This window comes from Urocampus carinirostris, chromosome 11 (assembly GCF_059441175.1).
Source record: "Urocampus carinirostris isolate Australia breed hairy pipefish chromosome 11, RoL_Ucar_1.0, whole genome shotgun sequence".
Taxonomy (NCBI): domain Eukaryota; kingdom Metazoa; phylum Chordata; class Actinopteri; order Syngnathiformes; family Syngnathidae; genus Urocampus; species Urocampus carinirostris.
This window is the reverse complement of record NC_142359.1, coordinates 3,794,170-3,821,460: the sequence shown is the minus strand read 5'-3', so window position 1 is coordinate 3,821,460 and position 27,291 is coordinate 3,794,170. Positions and strand designations below refer to the sequence as shown.

General features: G+C 42.4%; 1 protein-coding gene across 11 annotated transcripts in view; it reads left to right on the top strand.

Moving 5' to 3' along the window:
* Nucleotides 1-27,291, top strand: part of clcn5b (Cl-/H+ antiporter 5b) — a 58,495-nt gene that overhangs the window by 14,624 nt on the left and 16,580 nt on the right. For 4 of the 11 annotated variants that reach the window (XM_088347496.1, XM_088347494.1, XM_088347499.1 and 1 more), the window contains 11 exons: nt 2,368-2,574; nt 3,561-3,641; nt 3,702-3,933; nt 6,835-7,010; nt 7,097-7,231; nt 9,487-9,673; nt 14,446-14,588; nt 14,657-14,806; nt 17,498-17,603; nt 18,172-18,388; nt 20,959-21,437. In XM_088347496.1, the coding sequence (XP_088203622.1) occupies nt 2,368-2,574; nt 3,561-3,641; nt 3,702-3,933; nt 6,835-7,010; nt 7,097-7,231; nt 9,487-9,673; nt 14,446-14,588; nt 14,657-14,806; nt 17,498-17,603; nt 18,172-18,388; nt 20,959-21,034 (1,710 nt within the window). In that variant the 3' untranslated portion in view covers nt 21,035-21,437. The other 7 variants (XR_015852023.1, XR_015852021.1, XR_015852022.1 and 4 more) reach the window with 7 other exon arrangements.

Below are 27,291 nucleotides of genomic sequence, written 5' to 3'. Positions count from 1 at the left end.
CGAAGAAGTCGTTCAAATGTTCACCCCGGGCTGGATGCCAGTCAATCACGGGGGCATGCAATCATTTTTGAGGATAATTCGGAATCGTCAATCAAACTGCCATTAATATTTTTGGGACGTGGGAGAAACTGAAGTACCCAGTGAAAACACACTCAGGCATGTGGAGAACATGCAGAGTCCACACAAGGAAGCTTGCAGCTAGCCATGACCTCTAAACTTGTGCTAAAAAGCACTTTATTTCACATGTGCTTTCATTTATTGTTCCAAGCCAGCTGAGTTTTACACAATATCCTTTAAAAGTGTCAAAACATTAACTTCATTAGCATACTGCATGATAAACAACTAAATAATATACAGTGAAGAAAATAAGTATTTGAACACCTTGCTATTTTGCGATTTCTCCCACTTAGAAATCATGTAGGGGTCTGAAATTTTCATCGTAGGTGCATGTCAGATGTGAGCGAGATAAACTAAAAAGAAAAATCAAGAAATCAAAATGCATGATTTTTTTAACAATTTATTTGTGTGATATAGCTGCAAATAAGTATTTGAACACCCTGCTATTTTGCTATTTCTCCCACTTAGAAATCATGGAGGGGTCTGACATTTTCATTGTAGGTGCATGTCCATTGTGAGAGAGATAAACTAAAAAGGAAAATCCAGAAATCACAATTCATGATTTTTTCATTATATTTTAACAATTAATTTGTGTGATATAGCTGCAAATAAGTATTTGAACACCCTGCTATTTTGCTATTTCTCCCACTTAGAAATCATGGAGGGGTCTGACATTTTCATTGTAGGTGCATGTCCATTGTGAGAGAGATAAACTAAAAAGAAAAATCCAGAAATCACAATGCATGACTTTTAACAATGTATTTGTGTGATACAAATAAGTATTTGAACACTGTTAATATTTGGTACGGTAGCCTTTGTTTGCTAACACAGAGCTCAACCGTTTCCTGTAGTCTTTCACCAGGTTTGCACACACTGCAGGCACTGTGAGAGAGATAAACTAAAAAGAAAAATCCAGGGATCACAATGCATGATTTTTTAACAATTTATTTGTATAATATAAATATTTGAACACAGTTAATATTTGGTACAGTAGCCTTTGTTTGCTATTATAGAGGTCCAACATTTCTTGTAGTCTTTCGCCAGGTTTGCACATACTCCTCCATACAGATATTCTCTAGATCAGTCAGGTTTCTGGGCAGTCGCTGAGAAACACAGAGTTTAGCTCCCTCCAAATATTTTCGATTGGGATCAGGTCTTGACACTGGGTGGTCCATGCTAGAACCTTGATATGCTTCTTACAAAGCCACACATTGGTTTGCAGCTGTATCACACAAATAGATTGTTAAAATGTATTTTTTCTTTTTAGTTTATCTCTCTCACAGTGGACATGCACCTTCGATGAAAATTTCAGACTCCTCCTTGATTTTTAAGTGGGATGAATAGCAAAATAGCAGGTTGTTGGAATACTTATTTTCTTCACAGTAGGTCTCCACAACTAAATATATATACGGCTGCTGCTAAAAAGGTCTAACTCGGAGTTTCGTTACCAATTAGTAACCACAAATTTGTTAAACATGAAGGATTTCTTTAAAGTGTTCCTAGCGTGTTCTCTTAAACTTGTTTGATTGTAGTTAGCTTGGAACAAATCTTGTAAAACAAAATAATTTTCAATTTTATCTTTTGAGGAACGAAGCACGGGTGAGGAACGTATGGGTCGCGAGCAAATTATGGTCCCTGATAAAATAAAATGAAAGCTAATGATTTCTGTAGTTCCAATGTTAGTGTATACGAAGCCAAAGCAAATGAGCAGACAGTTGGTTCAGTCCAGAATATATAGGGTAAAGTTTCAACTACAGTTCACAATCACAGTTTTACACCAACAGACCCTGTTTTGGCTGTACCTGTCCATGGAAATTTGTACATGGAAGCTCATTAAACCATGTGTGTTCACTGTAAAGACATTTTATGATAAGAACCCACAGAACAAACTGTAAACACCTGAAAGCGCCAGAGCAATTTGATTGGATGAAAAGTAGGGGTGAGCGGATCTCTGCAAACTCTCCTAAATATGTATCCTTTTCGTTTGCAGTAGTTTGTGACGTTTTTACAAAATAACTCTTGTTTTAAAACCAGTATTTTAAAAGAAATACAGTCAAAATGAGCCCCAAAGGTCTTAAATATGTGGTATATTTGTTGATATAGGACACAGGCTCTTGATACCAAGGTTCCAACCAAATATGAAACGTTTTTACCCAGCTAATTTATTGATAACTTAATAGGTAAACTATCAGCAGTTTTCATGAATCCTTATTTTTTTTTCAACTCCTCTTTTTTTACTTTGGGCTGCAGCTCAAAACCAACCTGGGTGGCTTCATTATCCGAGGCCACTTGGGCAAGTGGACGCTGGTCATCAAGACGGTGGCGCTAGTGTTTGCAGTGTCCTCCGGGTTGTGCTTGGGAAAGGAAGGCCCCATGGTCCACATTGCTTGCTGCTGCTCCAACATACTTTGTTACATCTTCCCCAAATTCTTCCAGAATCAAGCTAAGCGCAGAGAGGTACAGTATGATGTCTATTATCACAGTAATGAATGAATGAGTGGAGAGGTGTCGTAAAAGGATAGTGGGGTGCTTAGACGGGTTCTGAGGGATGGGCAGGGCACCTGTATGATGCGGCAGGGGTAAACCAGCGAAAGCTGTCGAGCCCTGGTGTTGAACAGAAGAGTGTGTTGTGTCACCCTGACCCGAGTGACACCGCCGCTTTCTTGTGTCCCGTTTCATCTGGAGGGACAAAAGCGTGACCATCTTAGGTGCCGAGATGCCTAACTTGTTTGGGCATTTGGGTTGGCCATGGTCATTTTTTTGTGTTTTTAGATAGATAGATAGATAGATCACGGTAATGGGGGGCAACCCCCCGCGACACTTAACTATCTATCTATCTATCTATCTATCTATCTATCTATCTATCTATCTATCTATCTATCTATCTATCTATCTATCTATCTATCTATCTATCTATCTATCTATCTATCTATCTATCTATCTATCTATCTATCTATCTATCTATCTATCTATCTATCTATCTATCTATCTATCTATCTATCTATCTATCTATCTATCTATCTATCTATCTATATCTAAATTCTTAGGCCTAAGTCTGAAACCGACTCGAAATTTGGATCGGGTTAGGCCCAAATGTCAATCATTATTTCGGGTTCGGGCTGGGTTTCTCTCTCGCCGACTTTTCCCCCCAATCATCCACTCCTTATTTGTTCTCTGTTTCTTTGTGGAGGGTTGGCTGAGCACACCATGCAAGTTTTCCCCTCAAGTTAATTGGCTGGGCTCAGGCTGGGCTTTGATACCCATTTGTTTATCTATCTATTTACACACACGAGCAGAACACTATGCACAATACGTTGATATCAATGACAATAAAGATAGTTCAATTCAAAATCTTCAAAGTATCAAAACTGAGAAAAGTAAACCGTGATACCGCCAGGAATGACTGTGTCCAATCTAAAACCATTTTCCCCTCTCTTTCGAAGGTGCTGTCCGCAGCGGCAGCCGTTGGCGTGTCTTTGGCTTTCGATGCGCCGATTGGCGGCGTCCTGTTCAGCTTGGAGGAGGTGAGGCTAATCGATCGCTAGCTAACAATGTGTGTAAAACATGTTTCTTGTGTGTCGCAGGTAAGCTCCTACTTCTCTCTGAAAACTTTGTGCCGTTCCTTCTTCGCCGCCATGGTTGGCGCGGTCACAATGCGCGCCATCAACCCGTACGGAGCCCGTAAGGGTCCGTTCGAAGTCAACGTTCTCACCGGCTGGCATGGGGTGGAGTTGGTACCCTTCCTTTGCCTCGGTGCGTTCGGGGGCCTGTGGGGGGCACTGTTCGTCAAGGCTAACATTGGGTGGAGCCGAAAACGTGAGTGCCCACGCGAGAGATCGACAAACAAAGATAGCCGCGTTACTGAAATAAAGTAAATAGTCACTACTTACTTTTCTGAAAATTAATTACCTCCTGTTAGAGGTAAGATCGGGCCTGAAAATTCCAGCTTGACTTGGCAAATGGGTATTAAAGCCCGCCCTGAGCCCAGCCAATTTACTTGATTTTAGGGGAAAAGCTTGCATGCTGGGATCAACCAACCCTCCACAAAGAAAAAGAAACAGAACAAATGAGGAGTGGATGATTGGGGGAAAAAAAGACAGCGAGAGAGAAACCCAGCCCGAACCCGAAATAATGATTGACATTTTGGGCCTTACCCGATCCAAATTGCGAGCCGGTTTCAGATTTAGGCCTAATAATTTAGATGGATAGATAGATGGATGGATGGATGGATGGATGGATGGATGGATGGATGGATGGATAGATAGATAGATACTTTATTCATCCCCGTAGGAAAATTCACACTTCCAGCAGTATCCTTGTGAATGATTATTAAAGGATTAACAGGATGGCCTCAGGGTGCTGTGTTGTAGTTTAGCAACAGCGGAGTGGATGACGTCACACGCTAGGCCAAGAGTTCGACGTCCCTGCAGCAGATGGAAATCTTTATGCCCAGGGTTACACTGCCTCGTGTTCACGTAGATAGCAAGTCTGCCTCCTCTCCGCTTCCCGCAGGCTTTTGTGTCCTTGTCCCCTTACAGCGCTGAAGCCGAGTAGCTCCACGTTAGCGTTAGCGTCCGTAAAACACTGCAAACTGCACTCCCCGTATGCTTTGATGTTTTTCACCACCACAGCCAGTTCTCTGTCTGATTTGGTAGAGAGTTCACATTTCCCATGATTACGGTCGGTACCAAAGGCTTCTATCGCCGCTAGCCGCTTAGCCTTCATCTTGCTTCCGGCTCTGCATCCACGTTAGGGCCGCTTCATCACGTCAACACGAAAATCCTTCAGGGCAAGGAGTTGATTCCTCGAATAAACGCATTTTTGTGCGTTAAAACCCATAACGATAGGATAGAAAGTCATCCAAAGTGTAGTTGTCAAACAGGACGAAAAACACCGAAGATAGAAGCAGACAATAAAAGACATAAATCACAAAAAGAGCGAAATAACACGGAGCTGCTGGAAAGGCTGCCGCTCGCCTATGATGTCAATACATCATTTACATCTACATCCCAGATTAATGACACCACAAGTACTGTCTTACTCTAAAAGTAACTATCTAGTTACAAATAACCGCATACTCTTGCATTAATGTCATCCCCTAAAACAGCTTAAAATAGCCACAAAATAAACAAGGTTTATAAAACTGCTTGAAATCCTTGAAAATACTTCAATGTTGTGTTTTCAAGGATTAAGAAGTCCTTGAACTTTGGCTGAAGTGCTTGTAAATGCTTGGAATTGTTGCCATGTTGCTCAACAAGTGCTTCAAAACAATGGTGGCTTTGCTTTACCATTGCATTTCCTATTCCCTCAGTGTCAATGGCAGCTGGCATTGATTTGTGTGGCATTGTTTTTTGATAACGTATGATCGCCCCCTATGGGTTGCACCAAAAAGGACAGGTGCATGATACCTCTGAACAGGGCACTAAATGTGTCTTAGTGGAAGTATTACGTAGCAATTATGGACATTTATTATGGACCATGCAAAAAAAATGTAGTGTTTCCCAGTGGTAAATTCCTGCAACTGAAAATGTGAGCTACATATTACCTTCACCTATATGGGGAGAGATTTGTCTCTAAAACGAATATATTCACGATTTCCTCAAAATCTAAAAATCACATGTCTTAAATAAATGCAGATGCAAGATTAAAAATCGCATATATTAATCATATATTCTTGGGTGTGCAAAATACATGACTCAAACCAGTACTGGAGATAATGGAAAATTGGCTTTAAAAGTCCTTGAAAAATGCTTGGATTTGGCCATGAAAACCCCTGAATAAAAGAAATAGAAGAAAACGTGTACACCAACCTGGAGAAGCGGTGAAGCCTTCATATTTCTTGTGTAATCTTGAGAGCTTGCAAACTAAGCAGAGACACACCATATCCATTTCGTCTATGGGCTTCAAACCACTCGAAGATTTCCTCTTACATTACTGAGTATTAGCCAATATATTTTTCAGCCATGGTTTAGTGTATATTTTTGTGCTTACGTTTGATAATGATTTTCTGTTGGTTTGTTTTCCTGCATAAGTCACCCTGCCTACCATTTGCTCCCAAATTGGTGCATTTAAGCTGACCTCCGATTTCAGTATTTTATGTTATAGATTTGAATACAGCTTAAATGTCAGTATATATCAGGGGTCGGCAAGCTATGGAACGCGTGCCAGACATTTTCAGTTGCGTGCCGTGTTGTTTAGAGGCTTTACTGTAGCGCCCCTCCTCCTCTGCTCTGTGCGTGCCTGCGTGGCGCCTCGCAGAGGAGAGATCCGTGTTTTAACCCAGCCACAGAAACACCGGCGTGCGATAAATGAATGAATCATGAGAGCTCCTCCAGCAAAAAAAATTCAGCCTTTCCAGCCAGCGTCAATAAATGACCGGGGCCTTTTGCAAAAAAATACCATATTTGTGCATTATGCCTTGAGAGCGTTGTACCTTGCACGTTAAGTGCTAAAAGTCATTACGAGACGAAACATGAATATGAATTCAAGTATGAGTCTGATGAGGCGGAGACCTTAAAACGCGCTGTGTCCAGGTACGGCAAACAAACCCAGACCCTGAAAACCTTTTTCACTGCTAAAAACACCACCAGTGAAGCAAGTTATCACATTGCTCACTGCATAGCAAAGCACGTGTCCTATGCGAGGGGGGACAGACACCGATGAAATGCAGTTGAAATCCGTTTTCAATAAGTAACGCTTTTATCCGTCCCTCGGCAGGGAGGTCCACCTTACTGGACCGCTACCCGATCGCCGAGGTCCTGTTGTTGACGGCGTTGACTGCTTTGCTGGCGTTCCCAAGCATTTTCACCAGGATGAACGGAGAGGAGCTGGTTTCCAAACTCTTCAATGACCGCTGGCAGTTCAACTCTTCGCAGTTCTGCGGACTCCAGCAGGTAAACGTTCTTATGACTCCGCGACGTTTGCTTTGCCGGGTTTCGGCTCTTCTGATCCGGCATTTGTGTGCCCGCGCCCAAACCAGTCCGCCAACGCATCTCAAACAAGTAACAATGCGGACCATCGGTTGGCTGGGGAACGTCTGAACACGGTTTTGTGGCAGCTGGTTTTGGCCTTGCTCTATAAGATCATCATCACCATCTTCACCTTTGGAATCAAGGTTTGACTTTCATTTGAATCTAATCTAATCTTAATCTATCTCATCTAAATCTAAACTACAGATGCAGTCCTACTTACGAACGAGATAGGTTCAGTGTCAGGACCAGAAAGGAAACAAGACCCAATTGCGTTACGTTTCTCACAAGTTTTATTGAAGGAAAGAGGAAGGGCTGCGCCCACAATCCGATGTTTGCTAGGCGCGGGAAGCAAGTTGCTCTCGTACTCTGATTGTGATCCGAACACGGAAGTAGATCTTCCGTTGCGAGCGATGGCGGTGTCAGGGACAGAAAAACGGGTCGATAGCCGGGAAAGGAGACCAAAAACGTGGTCGGGATCGGAAACGATTCGTAAGCCGGGACGGGAGAGCAGACGTGGTCGGGATAAAAAACGGGTCGTAGGTCAGGACGGGAGAGCAGACGTGGTCAGGATCAAAACGGGTCGAAGCCGGAGACAAACGGGAGCAAAAACGGGACAGGTGGGTGTCAGGGTCGAAAAGGGCTTGCTTAGTATATACTGAGGTTCGCAGACGGACTGACAAAAGGGGACAGACAGTACTGGGTTCAAATACTGACCGGGAGCCAATCAGGACCCGCGGCAGTTGGCGCCAAATGAGCGGGAACAGCTGAGTCAATTTGTTCTTAGGTTGCTTCAGTGCTATATTTTGTATGTTTAAGTTTTATAGAAGTATGTTTGAGGCTTGTATAAGTAACTTGTATTGTTTTGTCCTAAACAAATAAACATTTCTTAGAATAATATATATGCTCAATAAAGATAAATAAAGTTGAGTTTAACTTAATTTTGGAAAATGGGCTTCAAGAGGTCCTCCTCGGTAGTAGAAAGTGGCTGAAAAAAAGCGATCCGACCATTTTCTCAACCGCATCAAGCTTTCTTATTCCACTTTCATTTCAACTGAAACGGCTCGCTTCTTCTTTACACTTTACACCAAAAATATTGAATGGATGCACGAAATATTAAACAATAAAAATGTCAAAGTTCCTAACGCGCTGGAGATACAGTATAGAATGTTTACACACAAACCAGGATGAGGAAGCCGGATTTCTTCTTCAGGGCGGATGCTGGATGACTTCTCACAGCGCCACACGCCGGTAGCGGCAGAAAGAAGCACTACAGTTCTGTCCTATACTCGGAAAAATCGGGTCAGGTCATCTTCATTTTTCACCATCAATACCACCGTCCATACCGCCTTCACTTTTATACGGTTCCATCCTGATTTGTTTGGTTTTTGTATTCTGGTTTCGACAGTTTTATTATTTTCGACCATTTTTTTCACTTTGTTGATTCATTGTGTGATTAGATAACCTCATTTTTGAGCACCTTGCCATGCTTCCTGCGTTTGGGTCCGTCCACCGCAAATCCCAACAACACATGTCTGTCAACTTCCACGGCTCCATGCGCTTACAAAATGTCGTATTTTCCCGTACAAAATACAAAATAATTTTACACCATATTTTTTAGTTTATTCATGTCGTTTAACATGTTATATGTGTTTCGTTATATCATATATATTGTTCATTAACATTTTGTTGTGTGATAGCGAGTTGCTCGACATGAATGAGGTTTATTATAAAAAAGTTCAAAAATGAAGTCGCTTAGACGTTCACTGTGGAAGGAAAAAATACATACAAATATAATTAAGTAGAATTTTCTTAAATTATGAATTCATTTTCTGCATTCAATTATTGTTGGTAATATACTGATTCAAGGGACAAGCACAAACCTGTCTTTTTTCATTTTCTCCTTTTATACTTCCTTTTTTTTAACCTCTTTATACAACAATAATGATTCATAATATAATGCATCAAAGCAAGTGAGCCGTTGGAGAGCCGGCTCTCTTGAATGAGTTGAGCCGAAAAAGCCGGTTCTCTAAAAAGAGACGGACTTCCTTTCACTACACAACTACCACGGAAAGATGCACGATGGGAAATCCCCAGGCGGCAGACGCATGCGCACAGTAGCATCCAACCGCTCGCTTCTTCTGCAACGAAAAAAAAACATACCGAGATAGAGGCTACCGCGGCGATTGACTTGATTGATTTGCCGTTTGGTGATAGTCGGTGTATACCGGATGGTAACCATCATTGACAAATTTGCAATTTTCCGTAAGGATTTTTTTGTATGTCGTACACGTCTTAAAATGCATCATAAACGTACTTTGTACAGGTATGACAACATGACTTTCTCTGGACAAGCGCTTGAATCAGTCCTGTTTTTGTGGTTGTGTGTGTCTTTCCACAGGTTCCTTCTGGCAAGTTCATCCCGAGCATGGCGGTGGGGGCCATCGCGGGACGATTGTTGGGTTTGGGCATGGAGCAGCTGGCGTACCACAACCGAGAGTCTTTGCTCTTCCGAGGCTGGTGCACATCCGGCCCCCGCTGCGTCACATCGGCTTTCTACGCCATGGTGGGGGCCGCTTCGTGCCTTGGTAAGACCCCCTGCCTAAGTTTTTTTCTAGAAAAACTGATTTCCCTTTTGAAGAATACCGGCGGAAGATTGGTTAGCACTTCTGCCTTATAGTTCTTTTTTTAATTGGATTTTTGGTCCCCCGGGGTACAAAAACTATTTTCAGTTTGTACAATGATGTTACAGCGTTTAAGGGGAGAACATATCAATAAATCAACCCAATATGTGAAAAAAAACGACAACAAAAACAAAAGAACATAACAAGAAAAGAGCAAATGAAGTATATCAGCCATTGCAGTGGGTAACTCCCACTCCCCAGCTATTGTCAGGCAGTGGGCAGGGGACACCTTGAACTGGTTGCCAGCCAGTCGCAGGGCACACAGAGACAGACAAGACCTAGGGAAAATTTGGACCAGCCAATTAACCTGACATGCATGTTTTTGGAATGTGGGAGGAAACCGGAGTGCCCGGAGGAAAACAACGCACGCACGGGGGGAACATGCAAACTCCACACAGGAGGATTCAATCCCATGACCTCAGAACTGTGCCGCGGACACTCACCACTCAGCCAGTCGCTTATTCACACCTAGAGACAATTCGGACAGGCCAATTAACCTAACATGCATGTTTTTGAAATGTGGGAGGAAACCGGAGTGCCCGGAGGAAAACCATGCATGCACGGGGAGAACATGCAAACTCCACACAGGAGGTTCGATCTCATGACCTCAGAACTGTGCCGCACACGTGCTAACCACTGCTCCTCCGTGCTGCAAATTATACACGAAACAATCATTTTAAATGTCAGATGGGGTGCGTAGAACAGGCAACAGGTAATTACATCAGCTAGGTTCATCGTTCTTGGATGTTGGCAAAATTCATTCTCTTAACGTCATTAAAGGTGGGGTGCGGCATTTGAGAACTTAAGGCTGCAACCATCACCAAGCCAGGAGATGGTGTCAGAGTAAGACATGATTTTTGGGAAATTCTTATACGAGCTCGAATTTCTCTCTCCTTTTTCATATTTTTGGGGGTCTGTTCCGCCCCGAACAGCCTTAATAAAAGCAGATAGGTGCGATGAAAAGAAGAGCGTAAGGGCTCTTTGAACTCAGTGGGGCATTGTTAATACATATTTAATAGAGAACATTTTTAACGTCAACATTTTCAGAACATATCCAACAACTTTTAACATTTTATTCATAAATAGTTAATAATTGTCATGATTACCGATGTGACTCAGCTGTTCCCGCTCCTTTGCCGCCATGTGGCGCGGGTTCTGATCGGCTCCTGGTCAGTATTTGAACCCAGTCCTGTCTGTCCCCTTTTGTCAGTCCGTCTGTGAACCTCTATGAACACTAGGCAAGCCTCTTTCGACCCTGACTCCCACCTATCCCGTTTTTTGTTCCCGTCTGTCGCCGGCTTCGACCCGTTTTGATCCTGACCACGTCTGCTCTCCCGTCCTGGCTTACGACCTCTTTTGTTCCCGACTACGTCTCTCTCCTATTCTGGCTTACGACTCGCTTCCGACCCCGACCACGGCTTGCTCTCCCAGTCCCAGCTACCGACCTGTTTTTTTCTGTCCCCGACCCCGCCATCGCTCGCTACGGAAGTTACACTTCCGCGTTCGGAGCACCATCGGAGTACAAGAGCGACTTGCTTCCCGCGCCAAGCGATCACCGGATCGTGGGCGCAGCCCTTTCTCTTTCCTCTAATAAAACTTGCGAGAAACGTAACGCAATTGGGTCCTGTTTCCGTTCTGGTCCTGACATCTTTATTTTATGATTTCTGATTGTGGCTTTCTGGAAAACCTTACATTTTTACATTTAGGCTTTCTTGCAATCATCAAACTTCTTATGTTACAAAATGACCCTGGACCTTCATCAGAGAAAGGAAAATTGATGTTGCCTTCACAGGAATACGTTTGGGGACCCCTGATTTCAAGGAACTTCAGCAACATCGCATATAAACAACACAAGTATTTAACTACCAAGCTCACAAGGGGGCGCTGTTTTGTCAGAATTCAATCTGATAACTGAGTCACTGTATAGTAAAAGTAAACAATTACCAGGGAAAGTCACTATTTCCGTTCTATTTCAAGATTTTGAAATTATCTTAGCAGTATTCTATATCTATATATTCTATATATTTTATTTTATTTATTTTTATTTATTTATTTAATTCCATTTTATTTCATTTTTCAACACAAGGATACTGCTGAAAGTGTGAATTTCGCTACGGGGATGAATAAAGTATCTATCTAGTATTCTATCTAGTCATATTTATAGCACCTAATCAGCAACCTATTAGTCCTACACTTAGAGTGCAATAAAACAAAACAAAAATAACAATCAGCAGTAAACAATATAAAGTGAAATTAATCGATTAAATCTAATTAGAATCGTCCGTTGTAGAGATGGGAATTCCGATTCTTTTTAGAGTACCACCTTTTTCGGCTTGGCTCACTAAAAAGAGCCTGCACTTTCTGCTCCTCAATAGCTCTTCCAGTTGTTTTTGTTGTTGAATCCATATATTAGCAATTATTATAGAGTATTCTGAATGACTTAAAAGGGGCAAAAATACAGCAAAATTAACACTGAAACGTTAACACTGAAAAACAGGAAACATAAATTAAAATATGTATGCATCTACAAAGAAAAAGATAATATACAAAAAATGTTAACGTTTTTTATATTTAACAAATTCAACGTCAACGGCACAGAATCCCTGAAAAAATTCAGATTACGAGCAATCACACGAAAATAACGTCTCAAAGGGAACCGGCTCTCGTTCGGTAGGGAGTCGGCTCTAACTTCCAAGAGACAGCTTATAGAGCCGTGTTGTTTGGTTGCCGCATTCACCAATAGGCCTTTTCTTTCGCGCTTTACTAAATACTGTATTTGTAATGGCTATCTAACATATGGTAGTGTCTATTTTGAATAGTGACATGATCCAAAAAGACGTGACGTAAACAACTCGGTGGACGCCTCCTCCCCTCACTCCGACACGCCCTATCTTAAAGGGTCCATGCGTGAACATACATAACAGTAACAAAAGTAGTCATGTTTATTTATTCAAGTCATGTTTATTTGTGACGCCCTTACTCACAAAGAGTCTCAAAGGGCTGCACAGACCACAGATTATTGCAAACCACAGACTATTATGACACCATCCCCTGATCTAAAACCGACATGAGGGAAAGGAAAAACTCAAAAACCTCAACATGAGTCAAGTCAAGTTGTGTTTATTTGTGACGGCCTTAATCACAAAAAGTCTCAAAGGGCTGCTCAGACCACAGATGATTGCAAACCACAGACTATTATGACACCATCCCCTGATCTAAAACCTACATGAGGGCAAATAATACACAGATATTGTCACCATAAAATATAGTTTATTTGTTTGCTATAGAATGGAAGTGTGTTTTAAGCCTAGATTCAAACAGTTCCACTGAGGTTGCAGATCGAATCTCAGGGGGAAGAGCATTCCACAGCAACATGCGGATTTCTTCTTGGATCTTGGGATCACTAGTAGACCAGCATTTTCAGAGCAAAGGCTCCTGACCGGAACATAGGGGGAAATAAAATCTGAAAGATATGAGGTAGCAAGTCCATGTATGATTTTGTATAATATTAAGAGAACCTTGAAATCACATCTTAGGCTAACAGGGAGCCAATGCAGGTTAGCTAACATCGGGGTCATGTGATCAAACTTTCTTGTCTTAGTTAAAAGTCTCGCTACAGCATTTTGTACCTGCTGAAGGCTCTTGATTTTGGACTTCGGGAGACCAGAGAGTAGTGCATTACAGTCATCGAGACAGGATGAATTATAATCTCCGCATCCGACTGAGTCGGCTAGGGCGAATTTTAGCAATGTTGCGAAGATGGAAGAAAGCTGTTCTAGTAGTATTCTTAACGTGTGTTTGAAAGGACAGATCGGGGTCAAATATGACACCTAAATTTTTGACTGAGTCACTATGAGTGATATTAAATTTGTCAATGTAAAGAAAATATTTAACTTTTAATTTTTAAGGACACCTCAAACCCCAATTCAATCAATTTAATCAAAAAAATATAAAACTGTTGCCTGGAATTCATTTTGAAACATTTTGACCAACGGTGTGCCTCAAAAATATTTTTCATCGAGGAATATCTAAAACGCCTAAGTCGTTCAAAGTTCAGTCTTCATTGTTTGGGATTGGTGTCCTTTGTTTTCCTACAGTCCATACGTTTTTCCTGTTTCTCCTTGGTCCTCCTGTATTCTTACTCGGAATGTCAACCTTTCTATTTCAAATAATGCCTCCGCGTGTCATGATTACTGATGCGAGGCACAGCCCTGGGCGCTGATTGGCTCCCTGCTACTTTTTAAACCCCCCGGTTCTCGGTTACCAGCGTCAGACCGTCTGCGAACCTCAGCTCCTGCTAGGCAAGCCCTCCGACTCCGACTCCCTCCTGTCTTTGGCTCTCGTATGTTTCCCGGCTTCGACCCGTTTCTGTTTGACCACGTCTCTGCTCCTCCGTCCCGGCAACCGACCCATTTTCCCCGCCTTCGACACCGCCATCGCTCGCCACAGAAGTGCCACTTCCGCGTTCCGAGCGATCTGCTCCCCTTCTTCTTAATAAAACTAAGAGAAACGAACGCAATTGGGTCCTGTCTCCGTTTCTGGTTCCCGCGTTGCACACCAAGTGCCTTGAGATATTTTCATGAAAAAGCGTGTACCGTGGCTCAAAGGGTCGGAAAACCCTGTCCTTCGACGTTTTTATCTTTTTATAACTTTCGAAAGATCTTTCATGTCTTCAGCTGGTGTCACGCGCAGCACCGTGTTTCCCGTGGTGATCATGTTCGAGCAGACGGGCAAACAGGAACACATTTTGCCCCTCATGGCCGCCATCCTCACCAGCAAATGGGTCGCCGACGCTTTTGGAAAGGCAGGATTCGACGAGGTGAGACAGCGCCGATGTTGGTACGCGGTCCGGATCTCAGATTTTCAGTTTACCGACGTCGCCATCAGGCGATGATCCGCTTAAACGGTTACCCGTTCCTGAAGCTCAAAGAGAATTTGGAACCTGGAAGCTTGGCGAAAGACGTGATGAGGCCCGGGAAGTCGGAACCTGCCCTGGCTGTGCTTCCGCAGGAAGGGATGACGCTGGGCCAGGTGGAGGTACGCACACAGGTTCAGGGTAGTGATGTGTCTTTCGCGGACGAAGAGCCAGCTCTTGGTAGTGAACGTCAGGAGCCGGCTCCCCACCAATCAAAAGCTGGTTCCCTTCGAGAAGCTTTTTATCACGAGCAGAGCAGGGGTGGTGATAGTCCCAGAAAGACATTCCACTCTCCTAGGTCAGGGTATTGACTATAACCACCATCTTTTACAGCCATTGCATGTGTTTGTCTATTTGTGTCACTACTTCCAAAAATTTACTGAGTTTCCAGTTGAATTACTCTAGAACAGGGGTTGGCAACCCATGACAAGCGTGCCAGCAGTGGCACGCGAGGGCACGGCAAAATAATAATTATTTTTTAAAAATACGCATTTTTACCTGAAGTGTTGACATTTTCAGTTGCGCGCCGTGTTGTTTATAGGCTTTACGGTAGCGCCCCTCCTCTTCTGCTCCTTGTGTGAGTGTGTGCAGGGTTGGGTAGGGTTACTTTAAATGGATTACTTTCAATGACTTTTGGATTACTCCAATACCGAATATGCTAATAAAAGACAAAAGAAACTAAATATGAATAAAATGATGACTCACAACACGTGGTAAGCTTTCTCACCTGGCTTTGATCTCTTTGATCTCCGGCAAAACGAACATAAAATGCGACAAACAAAATGAAAATCAATCCAAACAGCTTGCCAACATCATTTTTGCCGTGCCATGTATTCCGTCACTCCCCAAGCCTGCACAAAATTGAGTCATTTTATTCATATTTAGCTTCTTTTGTTTTTTATTAGCATATTTGGTATTGGAGTAATCCAAAAGTAATTGAATGTAATCAAGTTAAAGTAACCCTACCCAACCCTGGCGATAAATGAATGAATAATGACAGCTCCATCAGCGAAAAAATCTCGTTCTTTGACGACTGGGGGCTTGTGCAAAAAAGGACTGTGCTGTTTGTGCATTATGCCTCGAGAGCGTTGTACCTCTTACATCAAGTGTTAAACGTCATGACGAGACAAAACATGAATTCAGGGCGTAGACATTAAAACGTGCTGTGTCCAGTTACGGCAAACAAACACCGACCCTAAAAACCTTTGTCACTGGTAAAAGCACCACCACTGAAGCAAGTTATCACATTGCTCACTGCATACATGGCAAAACGCTGAAAACCATTTATATCTGCGACCAAATCAGCTGTTAATTCTGTTGCACATATTTTCAAGTAGTCTTATGTCTTGCTGCTGTTATATATATATATATATATATATATATATAAGTTTTGATATTTTCTGCAATAAGATTTCATTGATGAATGGTATGGTAGCTGTCCATATTCCTTGTTTTTAATTGTAGTTCATGAAGAATGGTTGATTTTGGTTAATTCTTACGGTAAAAAGTTGAAGTCATGGATGTCTACAAGCCTCTCCACATGTTGCTCACATTAATTTTTTAGTTGATTGATGAACAAGAATAGTGGAAGATAAATTGGTCAGTTATACTATTTCAATATTTATGCATGTTGTATATTCGGACTGGTGTAAAATGACAGCTCTGTCGGGAAAAAAATAATGTGCGAGTCATTGATTTTGGTGTGGCACACTAATTTACAAGGAAATTTGAAAGTGGCACTCCACACCGAAAAGGTTGCTGACCCGTGCTCTAGAGTAAAAGTAACTAGTTACCAGGCAAAGTAACTTTTTCCATAATTTAAGAAATAAGTTGTATGTCAAAAAATTTGAAATGTTCTGAGCAAATACAAAATACCGCAGTGGCGTCTTTGACTGGAGTTTACGTGAAAAGATGGGAATTCCAAATAATTTTAGAAATGTTCTTTTGGGCTCGGCTCACTAAAAAGAGCCGTCTCTCAGTTCCCAAACGGGTCTTCGGGTTGTTTTTGTTGCTTTAATCCCTACATTACCAATTCTTATTTAACATTATGCATGGAATACCTTGAAAAGTGAGAAAAATGTAGAAGGAAAGACAAAAACTTAAAAAAAAGAAACAATAATATAAGGAAAAAGAGACATAAAACAAGAACAAATAATACATTTTACACTGTAAAACACGGGAAATATAAATCAAGTATTTATAAATCTACAAAAAAGAAAATACAAAACAATTTAAACCTTTTTTATGGATCGGGGGTCGATACAGGAAATGGAATCAGGCATGATATGGGTAGCCGGGACAAAAGAACAAAGTTTGGATCAGGGATCGATACAGGAAACAGGTCGGGACCAGAGTCAAAAGTACTTGCCTTGCATGCGCTGAGGTTCGCTGACGGACTGACCAGGAGTGAATGAGAATGACGTGCTTAAATAGGAGGACTAATAAGGGAACGGGTGGCAGCTGGGGCTGAAAGGGTGGGCGCAGGGGAGGGCAAATGACAAATCATGACACTATGAGCCTATGTAGTATTCCTACTTATATTTGGTTGCACTATAAAGTACATCTAGGGTTCAAATAATACACACCGTCACTTAGAAAGTAAAGGCATTTACAATAAAGTAGTACAATACATATTTTAAATCAATTATTAATTCAATATGTACATACTTTTACATTATTGGTAGGAACATATGGATATCTAAACTCAAAGAGCCGTTTCTCTAAAATGAGCCGGAATTCCCATCCCTAAACTGCCGGAGAAAGAGGAACTTTTTGCATTTGTATTTTTCAGCGTTGCTCTCTTTTATCGGCAGACCCTGATGAGCAACACACGCTTTCGTGGCTTTCCTGTGGTTTATTCGCAGCAGTCCAAGAGGGTGGTTGGATTCGTGCTGCGAGCAGATCTTCTCAAAGCCATAGGTTTGTGCTTTTGTTCCTGCATGACCGCACTGTCTTTAAAAACGATGCAGGTTGCATTCAGTGCATTTGCATTGGTCGCTGCTTGGCCCTGTGGCTAGGACCTTGACTCAGCCTCTTGGCTGGTAACAAATGTCTCGGCCTTTTGGCTTTGCAGTGTATTATGATTTGACCAATAACGGATAATGGATGATTGATAAAGAATATAGAAAAATAACCCTCTACAAAACCCACACTGTCTTTAAAAATGATAATACGGTGGTACCTCTACATACGAGCTTAATTCGTTCCAGGATCATGCTTGTATATTGAATCGCTTGTGTAACGAGTGAATTTTCCTGGTATGGAATCATTAAATACGAACTGATCCGTTCCTGACCTCCCAAAAGCATCCAAGTCAACATTAAATAGCTCTAAAACGCACCTTCCTGATAACATTTAATTTTTAATAAACACAAAAAAAATCCACCCGTCATTATTCTTTGTTTCTTTTTCTCCGTGGCGGATATGCTCGATGGATAACATCCTCCGGATTTAATTACTATTTGTCTGTGTTTCCACTTTGATCCAGAAAAAGCGCGTCAATGGAAGAAGGGTTTGGTCAGCGAATCCCAGGTTGTGTTTCGGCAAAATGCTCCCGCTCACGTCCCCCAAGTCCCCCCGTCCCTCCATTTGCGAGACATTTTGGACCTCAGCCCCTTCACCATCGCCGCCCGGACGCCGATGGACCTCACATTGGACATATTTCGCAAATTGGGCCTGCGACACTGTCTGGTCACGCACCACGGGTAAGAACAGATTCCCTCTTTGACTTGACCAAGAGTTTTGTCACAGCGGGATTGCGTATTGTGAAAGAATGGAGAAACATTCACAATGACTCTTGTCCTACTAATGAAAATGTAGTTCTGTAGCTTTACAGGCATAGGAGATATCAAACCTCACCCTTCATTAGAAAAATAATTATGTTTCTAGTTTTTACCATTGTTTAGTAAACAACAGTTAAACTTTTCTTGAAAATACCTGTAAACAATGATTTTCCACAAACTCAAAGACATTTGCTTGCAAAATACCATTTTATTGCAAGAACACTGAAGTGATGCATAAAAGATGCACGATTTTGGTCGGGGGCGGCAGTATCTCAGGAGGTAGAGCGATCGTTTTAGGATCAAGGGATCCCAGTTCGAATCCCGGCTTGTCCGTGTTACATGCCGAAGTGTCCTTGGGTAAAACACTGAACCCCCAATAACCCCAATAAGCAGGTTAGCGCCTTACATGGCTGCACAGATCACGGCCGCTATTGAGAAATGTGAAGCACACTGTAAAAGCGCTTTGGGAAGTCATTGACTTGAAAAGCGCTATATAAATGCAGATCATTTCATTTCATTTCACCATGGCAATCACAAACTCGGCCCAGACGTTTTTAGAAGTCAATTCATGTGTATATCTTTGCTATTCTTACCACACTACTTCATTTTGCTGACTCGCCATATGGGCCGCCTACACACTCTCATTCGCTGGATACAGGAAGCAACACTAGGAAGTTGGGTCTCCTTGATGTGTTGAAAAAGATCCGAACAAAGCTGCTCCTGCCGTCTAATTGTGATTTTTCATTTCAAAATCATTCCTTGATACTTACGGATAAGCTCCACTTAACCCTTTATAAAAGTTTTTAAAAAAAAACATATTTTGGCACTTATATAATTTCCCTTCAGTGATGAATAAAGTATCTATCTATCTATCTATCTATCTATCTATCTATCTATCTATCTATCTATCTATCTATCTATCTATCTATCTATCTATCTGTCTGTCTGTCTGTCTGTCTGTCTCTGTCTGTCTCTGTCTGTCTGTCTGTCTGTCTGTCTGTCTGTCTATCTATCTATCTATCTATCTATCTATCTATCTATCTATCTATCTATCTATCTATCTATCTATCTATCTATCTATCTATCTATCTATCTATCTATCTATCTATCTATCTATCTATCTATCTATCTATCTATCTATCTATCTATCTATCTATCTTAGGGACAATGATTCTGAAAATCTATTCATATGTTATGGCACTGAACAAGTTGATTTGCAGGACCAAGCCCAAAGGAAACCGTAAATTTCACATTTTATTTGTGAGGACTTGGGAGGAGAGGTGATTTCTGAAATTAAGCATGTATTTTGTAACCAAATCTACTTTAAACAAGACTTTATTGACAACTTTTATATTTCTGTGTCGGCAGAGGTTACATTAACTGACAATTTTGTCAGAACCTGAACAGACGGTAGACCCAAACGCATAACGTTTCACTCTAAGCTTTATTGCGGAAGTGAAGTCAGGCGCGGGAAAACAAACGCCAGCGATTTGGCAATCGCTGGGCAGGAGAAGCAGGAAGCCCACGAGATCGGAGCATGGTCGGAGGGCGGAAACGAGTCGGGCAGCCGGGACGGGAGAAAATAAAAGTTTATTCGAGCTCGTCTAAGAATTTCGCATCCTCGCATGTCAAAGAAAGGACTTTGACACAGCCCGCAATGATGATTTCAGCCAGAAGATGGCGTCAAAGTACAGTATTTAGAAGTAACGGAAACCACCTTGAAGAAAAAAACAGAGGCATATTTTATTTCCCTTATCTTGTTTTTGGTGTGTAGTTAGTACAGGGTTCCGGTAGATCCTTAAAGTCTTTAAAGTCATTTAATTTATTATTCTAAAAATTTGTCTTTGATTGGCATTACAATGTCTTAAATCCAATATTAAGTCTTAAAAATTGAAAACATTCATGAGATTTATATTTGTCTGAACTAAAAATATTTAGTAACATTACCGATTGTTTTTCTGGCAACTTGGCGTGACCACAATAACCGAACTATCAAAACAACGATGTGGTTTCAGTCGGGCCTTTCAGAGCAGACTTAGCAGTCTTAGGTCTGCCCACAATACACATAGCATTTTGGGACGGAGACGTTTACTTAGTTTGGACCATCGGAAAGTGTAAATTTAATGAGGAGTGGCTGAATGTTGTACGATATACTGTGCGCAAGATTTTTTTTTACTTTTTTGTTGACTTGGTCCTAAATTTGAATTAGATAGATAGATAGATACTTTATTCATGCCCGTAGGGAAATTCACACTCCCAGCAGTATCCTTTTGTTGTTTTTCAACAGATTAACAGGATGGCCTCAGGGTGCTGTGTTGTAGTTTAGCAACAGCGTAGTGGATGACGTCACACGCTAGGGCAAAAGTTTGACGTCCCTGCAGCAGATGGAAATCTTTGTGCCCAGGGTTACACCGCCTCGTGTTCTCGTAGATAGGGAGTCCGCCTCTTCTCCGCTTCCCGCAGGCTTTTGTGTCTCCTTGCTGTTTCCTTAGGAAGCTCGTGGGCATTCTCACCAAAAAGGATATCACCAAATACGTGGCGCAGGTAGCCAACAGAGACCGCAAGTGAACAACATCTGCTTGAAACCCCTACTGCTTTTTTTTCTGCATGACTTTAAAGGTATTCCAAAAAAATCCATTCTTCCTCAATGAGGCACAGAACATGTATTGTTTCCCCCTTAGTTTTGCAGATATGTTGCAAAATATTCCACGCGCCGAAGGACTCGAGACATTTAGTCTCATAGATGACCGAATTGCCTCATGTCCTCCATAGCTGTGATGTCATCAGATGAACACAACACGTTTAAAATACTGTTCGTTTCTGTTTCTAGCTTGTTGACTATTTTTAAGTTACGTGTTGCACCCTGCTAAAGTGGTGGAGTATCCTTTGCCTCCTTTTAGGTAGTCGATTGTGGCCTTTTGTTTGCGTTTTTTGCCGCATGTCTCACTGTTGATAAAATATTGTTCGCATAGCTTCCTGTTAGCTTCCAGTTTTCCAGTTGTCCATTGGTTTATTCCTGACCGGGTTCGAGTTTGTCGCTGTCGCTGCTTTTTGGTGTTTTTCAACCCTTTGTTGATCCATGACTGCATCCGCCAAGGCATTTTCAACGAAAACTTTCAAATCTTGGTTTAGTAACACTCGAAACCTCTTCGACTATTGAACACTTAGACCAATATGATGACCAGGCTGCAAGGGTACCGGTGGTACTCTGATGACATCACAGCTCAGGAGGTGTTTTATATATAAATATATATATACAGTCATTTTCAAAATGAAAGCAGTGCAACGTGACTAACCAGGAGATCCCTGGTTTTTAGTATATTTTTATTGTTACATACCAAATAAGTTACCAGTAAGTGCAGTAGATTCTCAGAAAACAAACAAGGCCCAGGATTCATAAAATGCACGTTTTGAAGACTGGGAAATTGGGCAGGGAGTTCAAAATGCTGTGTTTAAAGTCATAGCAGGTTATTTTGCCTTATGCTGAAAAGGACATGTCCTTGAAATGGGTGTTTCAACGAGACAATGACCCCAAACACACCACTAGAGGAGCAAAGTCTTGGTGTCACAGACCAGGAACGGGGACGGGACCCAATTGCGTTCGTTTGACTCAGTTTTTATTAAGAAGGAGAACAGGGCTTGCATCCACGATCCAATGATCATCGGTCACGGGTAAAAGATAGCAGGAACGCAGAAGTGGCGTTTCCGTGTCGAGCGAGGGTTGTCGTTGGCAGCGAGAAAAACAGGTCGATGGCCGGGATGGGTGAGCAAAACAGAAACGGGTCCAGAAAAGAGGTCGGCAACAGGTATCAGGCAGGAAACAGGGCAAAACAGGTCGATGGCCAGGACGGAGGAGCAAAAACAGAAACGGGTCCAGAAAAGAGGTCGGCAACAGGTATCAGGCAGGAAACAGGGCAGAATAATGTCGGAGAGTCACAAAAAGCTTACCTAGCTGGGAGCACAGGTTCGCAGACGGTCTGACGGGTTCTTACTGGAAGCAAAGAGTTTAAAAAGACTCCAACAGCCAATCAGGGTCCTTGGCTGTTGGCGCATTAGTAATCATGACACTTGGTTCCAAAACAATAAGATTATTATAATCCCCAGATCTCAATCCAATCGAGAACTTGTGGGGGTGATATGAAAAATGCTGTTTGTGAAGCAAAACCAAGAAATTTGAATGAATTGTGGAATGTTGTTAAGCAATCATGGAGTACAACTGAAAATATGCCTTGGAGCTCTGAGGGATAGTAGCATACTCTCATCTCATCTCATCTCATTAGCTGCACCGCTTATCCTCAGTAGGGTCGCGGGGGTGCTGGAGCCCATCCCAGCAATCATCGGGCAGTGGGCAGGGGACACCCTGAACTGGTAGCCAGCCAATCGCAGGGCACACAGGGACAGACACTCATTCACACCTAGGGACAATTTGGACCGGCCAATTCACCTGAAATGCATGTCTTTGGAATGTGGGAGGAAACCGGAGTGCCCGGAGGAAACCCACGCAAGCACGGGGAGAACATACAAACTCCGCACAGGAGGTCTGGAGCTGGATTTGAACCCACGCAGGAGGTTCCTATGCTCTCTGCTAGGCAAGCTTTTGTACTCTCCGACACTATCCTGCCCTGTTTTCCTGCCTGATACCTGTTGCCGACCTCTTTTCTGGACCTTTTTTTGCTTTTGCCCCTCTGTCCCGACCATCGACCTGTTTTGCCCTGTTTCCTGCCTGATACTGGTTGCCGACCTCTTTTCTGGACCCGTTTCTATTTTACTGCTCCGTCCCGGCCATCGACCTGTTTTCCCGATGTCTACGACTACCCTCGGAAGTGCCACTTCCGTGTTCCTGCCATCCGCTACCCATGCCCGACGATCATCGGATCGTGGATAAAAGCTCTGTTCACCTTTTTAATAAAAACTGAGTAAAACGAACGCCATTGGGTCCCGGCTCTGTTCATGGTCTGTGACAGAGGTCAGACCTTCTGCAAACCTATGCTCTCAGCTAGGCAAGCTTTTGTACTCTCCAACATCCTGCCCTGTTTCCTGCCTGTTACCTGTTGCCGAACTCTTTTCTGGACCTGTTTCTGCTTTTGCTCCTCCGTCCCAGGAATCGACCTGTTTTCCTTGCTTCCAACGACTACCCTGGATGCAAGCACTGCTCTCTTTCTTAATTAAAACTGAGTAAAACGAACGTTTTTGGGTCTTGTCTCCGTTCCTGGTCTGTGACAGAGGTCAGACCATCTGCAAACCTATGCTCTCAGCTAGGCAAGCTTTTGTACTCTCCGACATTATCCTACCCTGTTTCCTGCCTGTTACCTGTTGCCGACCTCTTTTTTGGACCTGTTTCTGCTTTTACTCCTCTGTCCCAACCATCGACCCGTTTTGCCCTGTTTCCTCAAACGAACGCTATTGGGTCCTGTCTCCGTTCCTGATCTGTGACAGAGGTCAGACCATCTGCAAACCTATGCTCTCAGCTAGGCAAGCTTTTGTACTCTCCGACATTATCCTGCCCTGTTTCCTGCCTGTTACCTGTTGCCGACCTCTTTTCTGGACCTGTTTCTGCTTTTACTCCTCCGTCTCGACCATCGACTTGTTTTGCCCTGTTTCCTCAAACGAACGCTAATGGGTCCTGTCTCCGTTCCTGGTCTGTGACAGAGGTCAGACCATCTGCAAACCTATGCTCTCAACTAGGCAAGCTTTTGTACTCTCCGACAATATCCTGCCCTGTTTCCTGCCTGTTACCTGTTGCCGACCTCTTTTTTGGACCTGTTTCTGCTTTTACTCCTCTGTCCCAACCATCGACCCGTTTTGCCCTGTTTCCTCAAACGAACGCTATTGGGTCCTGTCTCCGTTCCTGGTCTGTCACAGAGGTCAGACTGTCTACAAACCTACGCTCAGCTAGGCAAGCTTTTGTAACAAACGCTATTGGGTCCTGTCTCCGTTCCTGGTCTGTGACAGAGACAACAAAGCTATGTAATGAAAATAAATAAATAGATGAAAAGAAGACTCCTTTTCCAATGTCATCTGGGAACATTCAGATGGAGGTTTCTGGATTATTTCACATCCTGGCTTTAGTTATTGTTGTCATCCGTCCCTTTGGTCACTCATGTTCCAAGGAAAAATCATTCTCCTTTTCATCCTCTTCCTAATCCTCGTCCAATCTGCAGCCAATTTGTGAACAGATAGTCAGAGAAGATCAATTTTGAGGATCTCCATCCCTGCCCTGTGGCACTTTGCCTGGAGTCCGATTACTAATGGATCCCCAAGTTGGCTGGACAATAAAGCATAATACTGAAAAACTACAGTAAGCTTAAAAATGACGTTGACCTTGTTTTATTCTTCAGCCTCGCCTTTAGAACAGAAAGCCGGAGCAAAACGGACTGGAACAAAAAAACAATATTGGGATTTATGTTGCATATATGTCAGGTACCAGGACAGGAAACAGGGAGCAGAACCCACTCGCGTAACGTTACACACAATTTATTGGGCAGAAGAGAAAAAAAGAAAGACAGAGGGAGAAAAAGAAAGACAAGGAAAGACAGAGGAATAAAAAAGAGACAAGGGGGCAGAGTAAGAAGAGAGGAGTGAGAGAAAGAAAGAGAGGCAGAAGGAAAGAGAGAAAAAGAGAGTGAGAGAACACAGAGATTGAAAGAGTGAAAAAATGAGATGAAGGGAAAGAGTGTGAAAAGAGAAAGAAACAAAAAGAGAGAGAGAGAGAGAAGAAGAGAAAGCTAAAGAAAGGAAAAGAATGATGGAAGAGAAAGAGAGAGAAAGCGACAGAGACACGAGTGAGCATGAGAAAGAGAGAAAAAAGAGTGATAGAGAGAGAGAAAGGAAGAAATAATAAAGTGAAAGCAAGAGAAAGAGAAAAAAGGAGAAAACCAAAATAAAAAAGATAGAGGGTGGGAAATGGAAAAAAAGGAGGGATAGGAAGAAAAAGTGAGATAAAAGAAAAAGAGGGAAAAAAGATGAGCAAGAAAGAGAAAAAAGAGAAAAAAGACAAAGAAAAAAAGAGAGAGAAAGAGAGCTAAAGAAAGGAAAAGAATTATAGAAGAGAAAGAGAAAGCAAAAAAGAGACAAGAGTGAGCGTGAGAAAAAGAGATAAGAAAGAGTGAAAAAAAGAGAATAGGAAGAAGTAAGTGAAAGCAAGAGAAAGAGAAAAAAGATGAAATCAAAAAAGATAGAGGATGGGAAAGAAAGGAGTGATAGAAAGAAAAAGAGAGAAAAAAAGCAAGAAAGAAAAAAGAGAAAGATAATGAAAAAAAGAGAAAGAGAGGGAAAAAGAGAAAAGAAGAGAAAAAGTCCAGCTCCAGGGGCCCTGGCTTTGGCGACCTCGGGTGGACATATTTCAAACTGCAGCTCCTTTTTCCTCCTGCTTAGCGATATCTCGGGGGCCAGATTAAAACCTTTAGAGAACCTGATCCGGAACTGCGGCCCGTGTGCTTGACAAATTTTCTCTTGAATTATAGGGCGTGGCTCTTTCAAAATAAAATCTATTTTTTTTGCTACTATGATCCCGAAGGATAAAAAAATCCCTGCATTAGGAATTCCGTCTCTTGCCCAAAGATGCTTCGACATTTAGAGTAGCCAGGAATCGAACCCGTGACCTCTTTGCTCCTCAAACAACCGCTCTACCTCCTAAATAACCTTCGATTCTGGAAACCTTCCAGAAATTCTGTTGAACATGTGGTAGGGAGTATCCCCCCAAAAAACCCTTCGACATTTAGAGTAGCCAGGAATCGAACCCGTTACCTCTTTGCTCTTCAAACAACCGCTCTACCTCCTAAATTACCTTCGATTCTGGAAACCTTCCCGAAATCCTGTTGAACATGTGGTAGGGAGTATCCCCCCCAAAAACCCTTCGACATTTAGAGTAGCCAGGAATCGAACCCGTTACCTCTTTGCTCCTCAAACAACCGCTCTACCTCCTAAATTACATTCGATTCTGGAAACCTTCCAGAAATTCTGTTAAACATGTGGTAGGGAGTATCCCCCCAAAAACCCTTCGACATTTAGAGTAGCCAGGAATCGAACCCGTTACCTCTTTGCTCCTCAAACAACCGCTCTACCTCCTAAATTACATTCTTTTCTGGAAACCTTCCCGAAATCCTGTCGAACATGTGGTAGGGAGTATCCCCTCCAAAAACTCTTCGACATTTAGAGTAGCCAGGAATCGAACCCGTTACCTCTTTGCTCCTCAAACAACCGCTCTACCTCCTAAATTACATTCGATTCTGGAAACCTTCCAGAAATTCTGTTAAACATGTGGTAGGGAGTATCCCCCCAAAAACCCTTCGACATTTAGAGTAGCCAGGAATCGAACCCGTTACCTCTTTGCTCCTCAAACAACCGCTCTACCTCCTAAATTACATTCGATTCTGGAAACCTTCCAGAAATTCTGTTAAACATGTGGTAGGGAGTATCCCCCCAAAAACCCTTCGACATTTAGAGTAGCCAGGAATCGAACCCGTTACCTCTTTGCTCCTCAAACAACCGCTCTACCTCCTAAATTACATTCTTTTCTGGAAACCTTCCCGAAATCCTGTCGAACATGTGGTAGGGAGTATCCCCTCCAAAAACTCTTCGACATTTAGAGTAGCCAGGAATCGAACCCGTTACCTCTTTGCTCCTCAAACAACCGCTCTACCTCCTAAATTACATTCGATTCTGGAAACCTTCCAGAAATTCTGTTAAACATGTGGTAGGGAGTATCCCCCCAAAAACCCTTCGACATTTAGAGTAGCCAGGAATCGAACCCGTTACCTCTTTGCTCCTCAAACAACCGCTCTACCTCCTAAATTACATTCGATTCTGGAAACCTTCCAGAAATT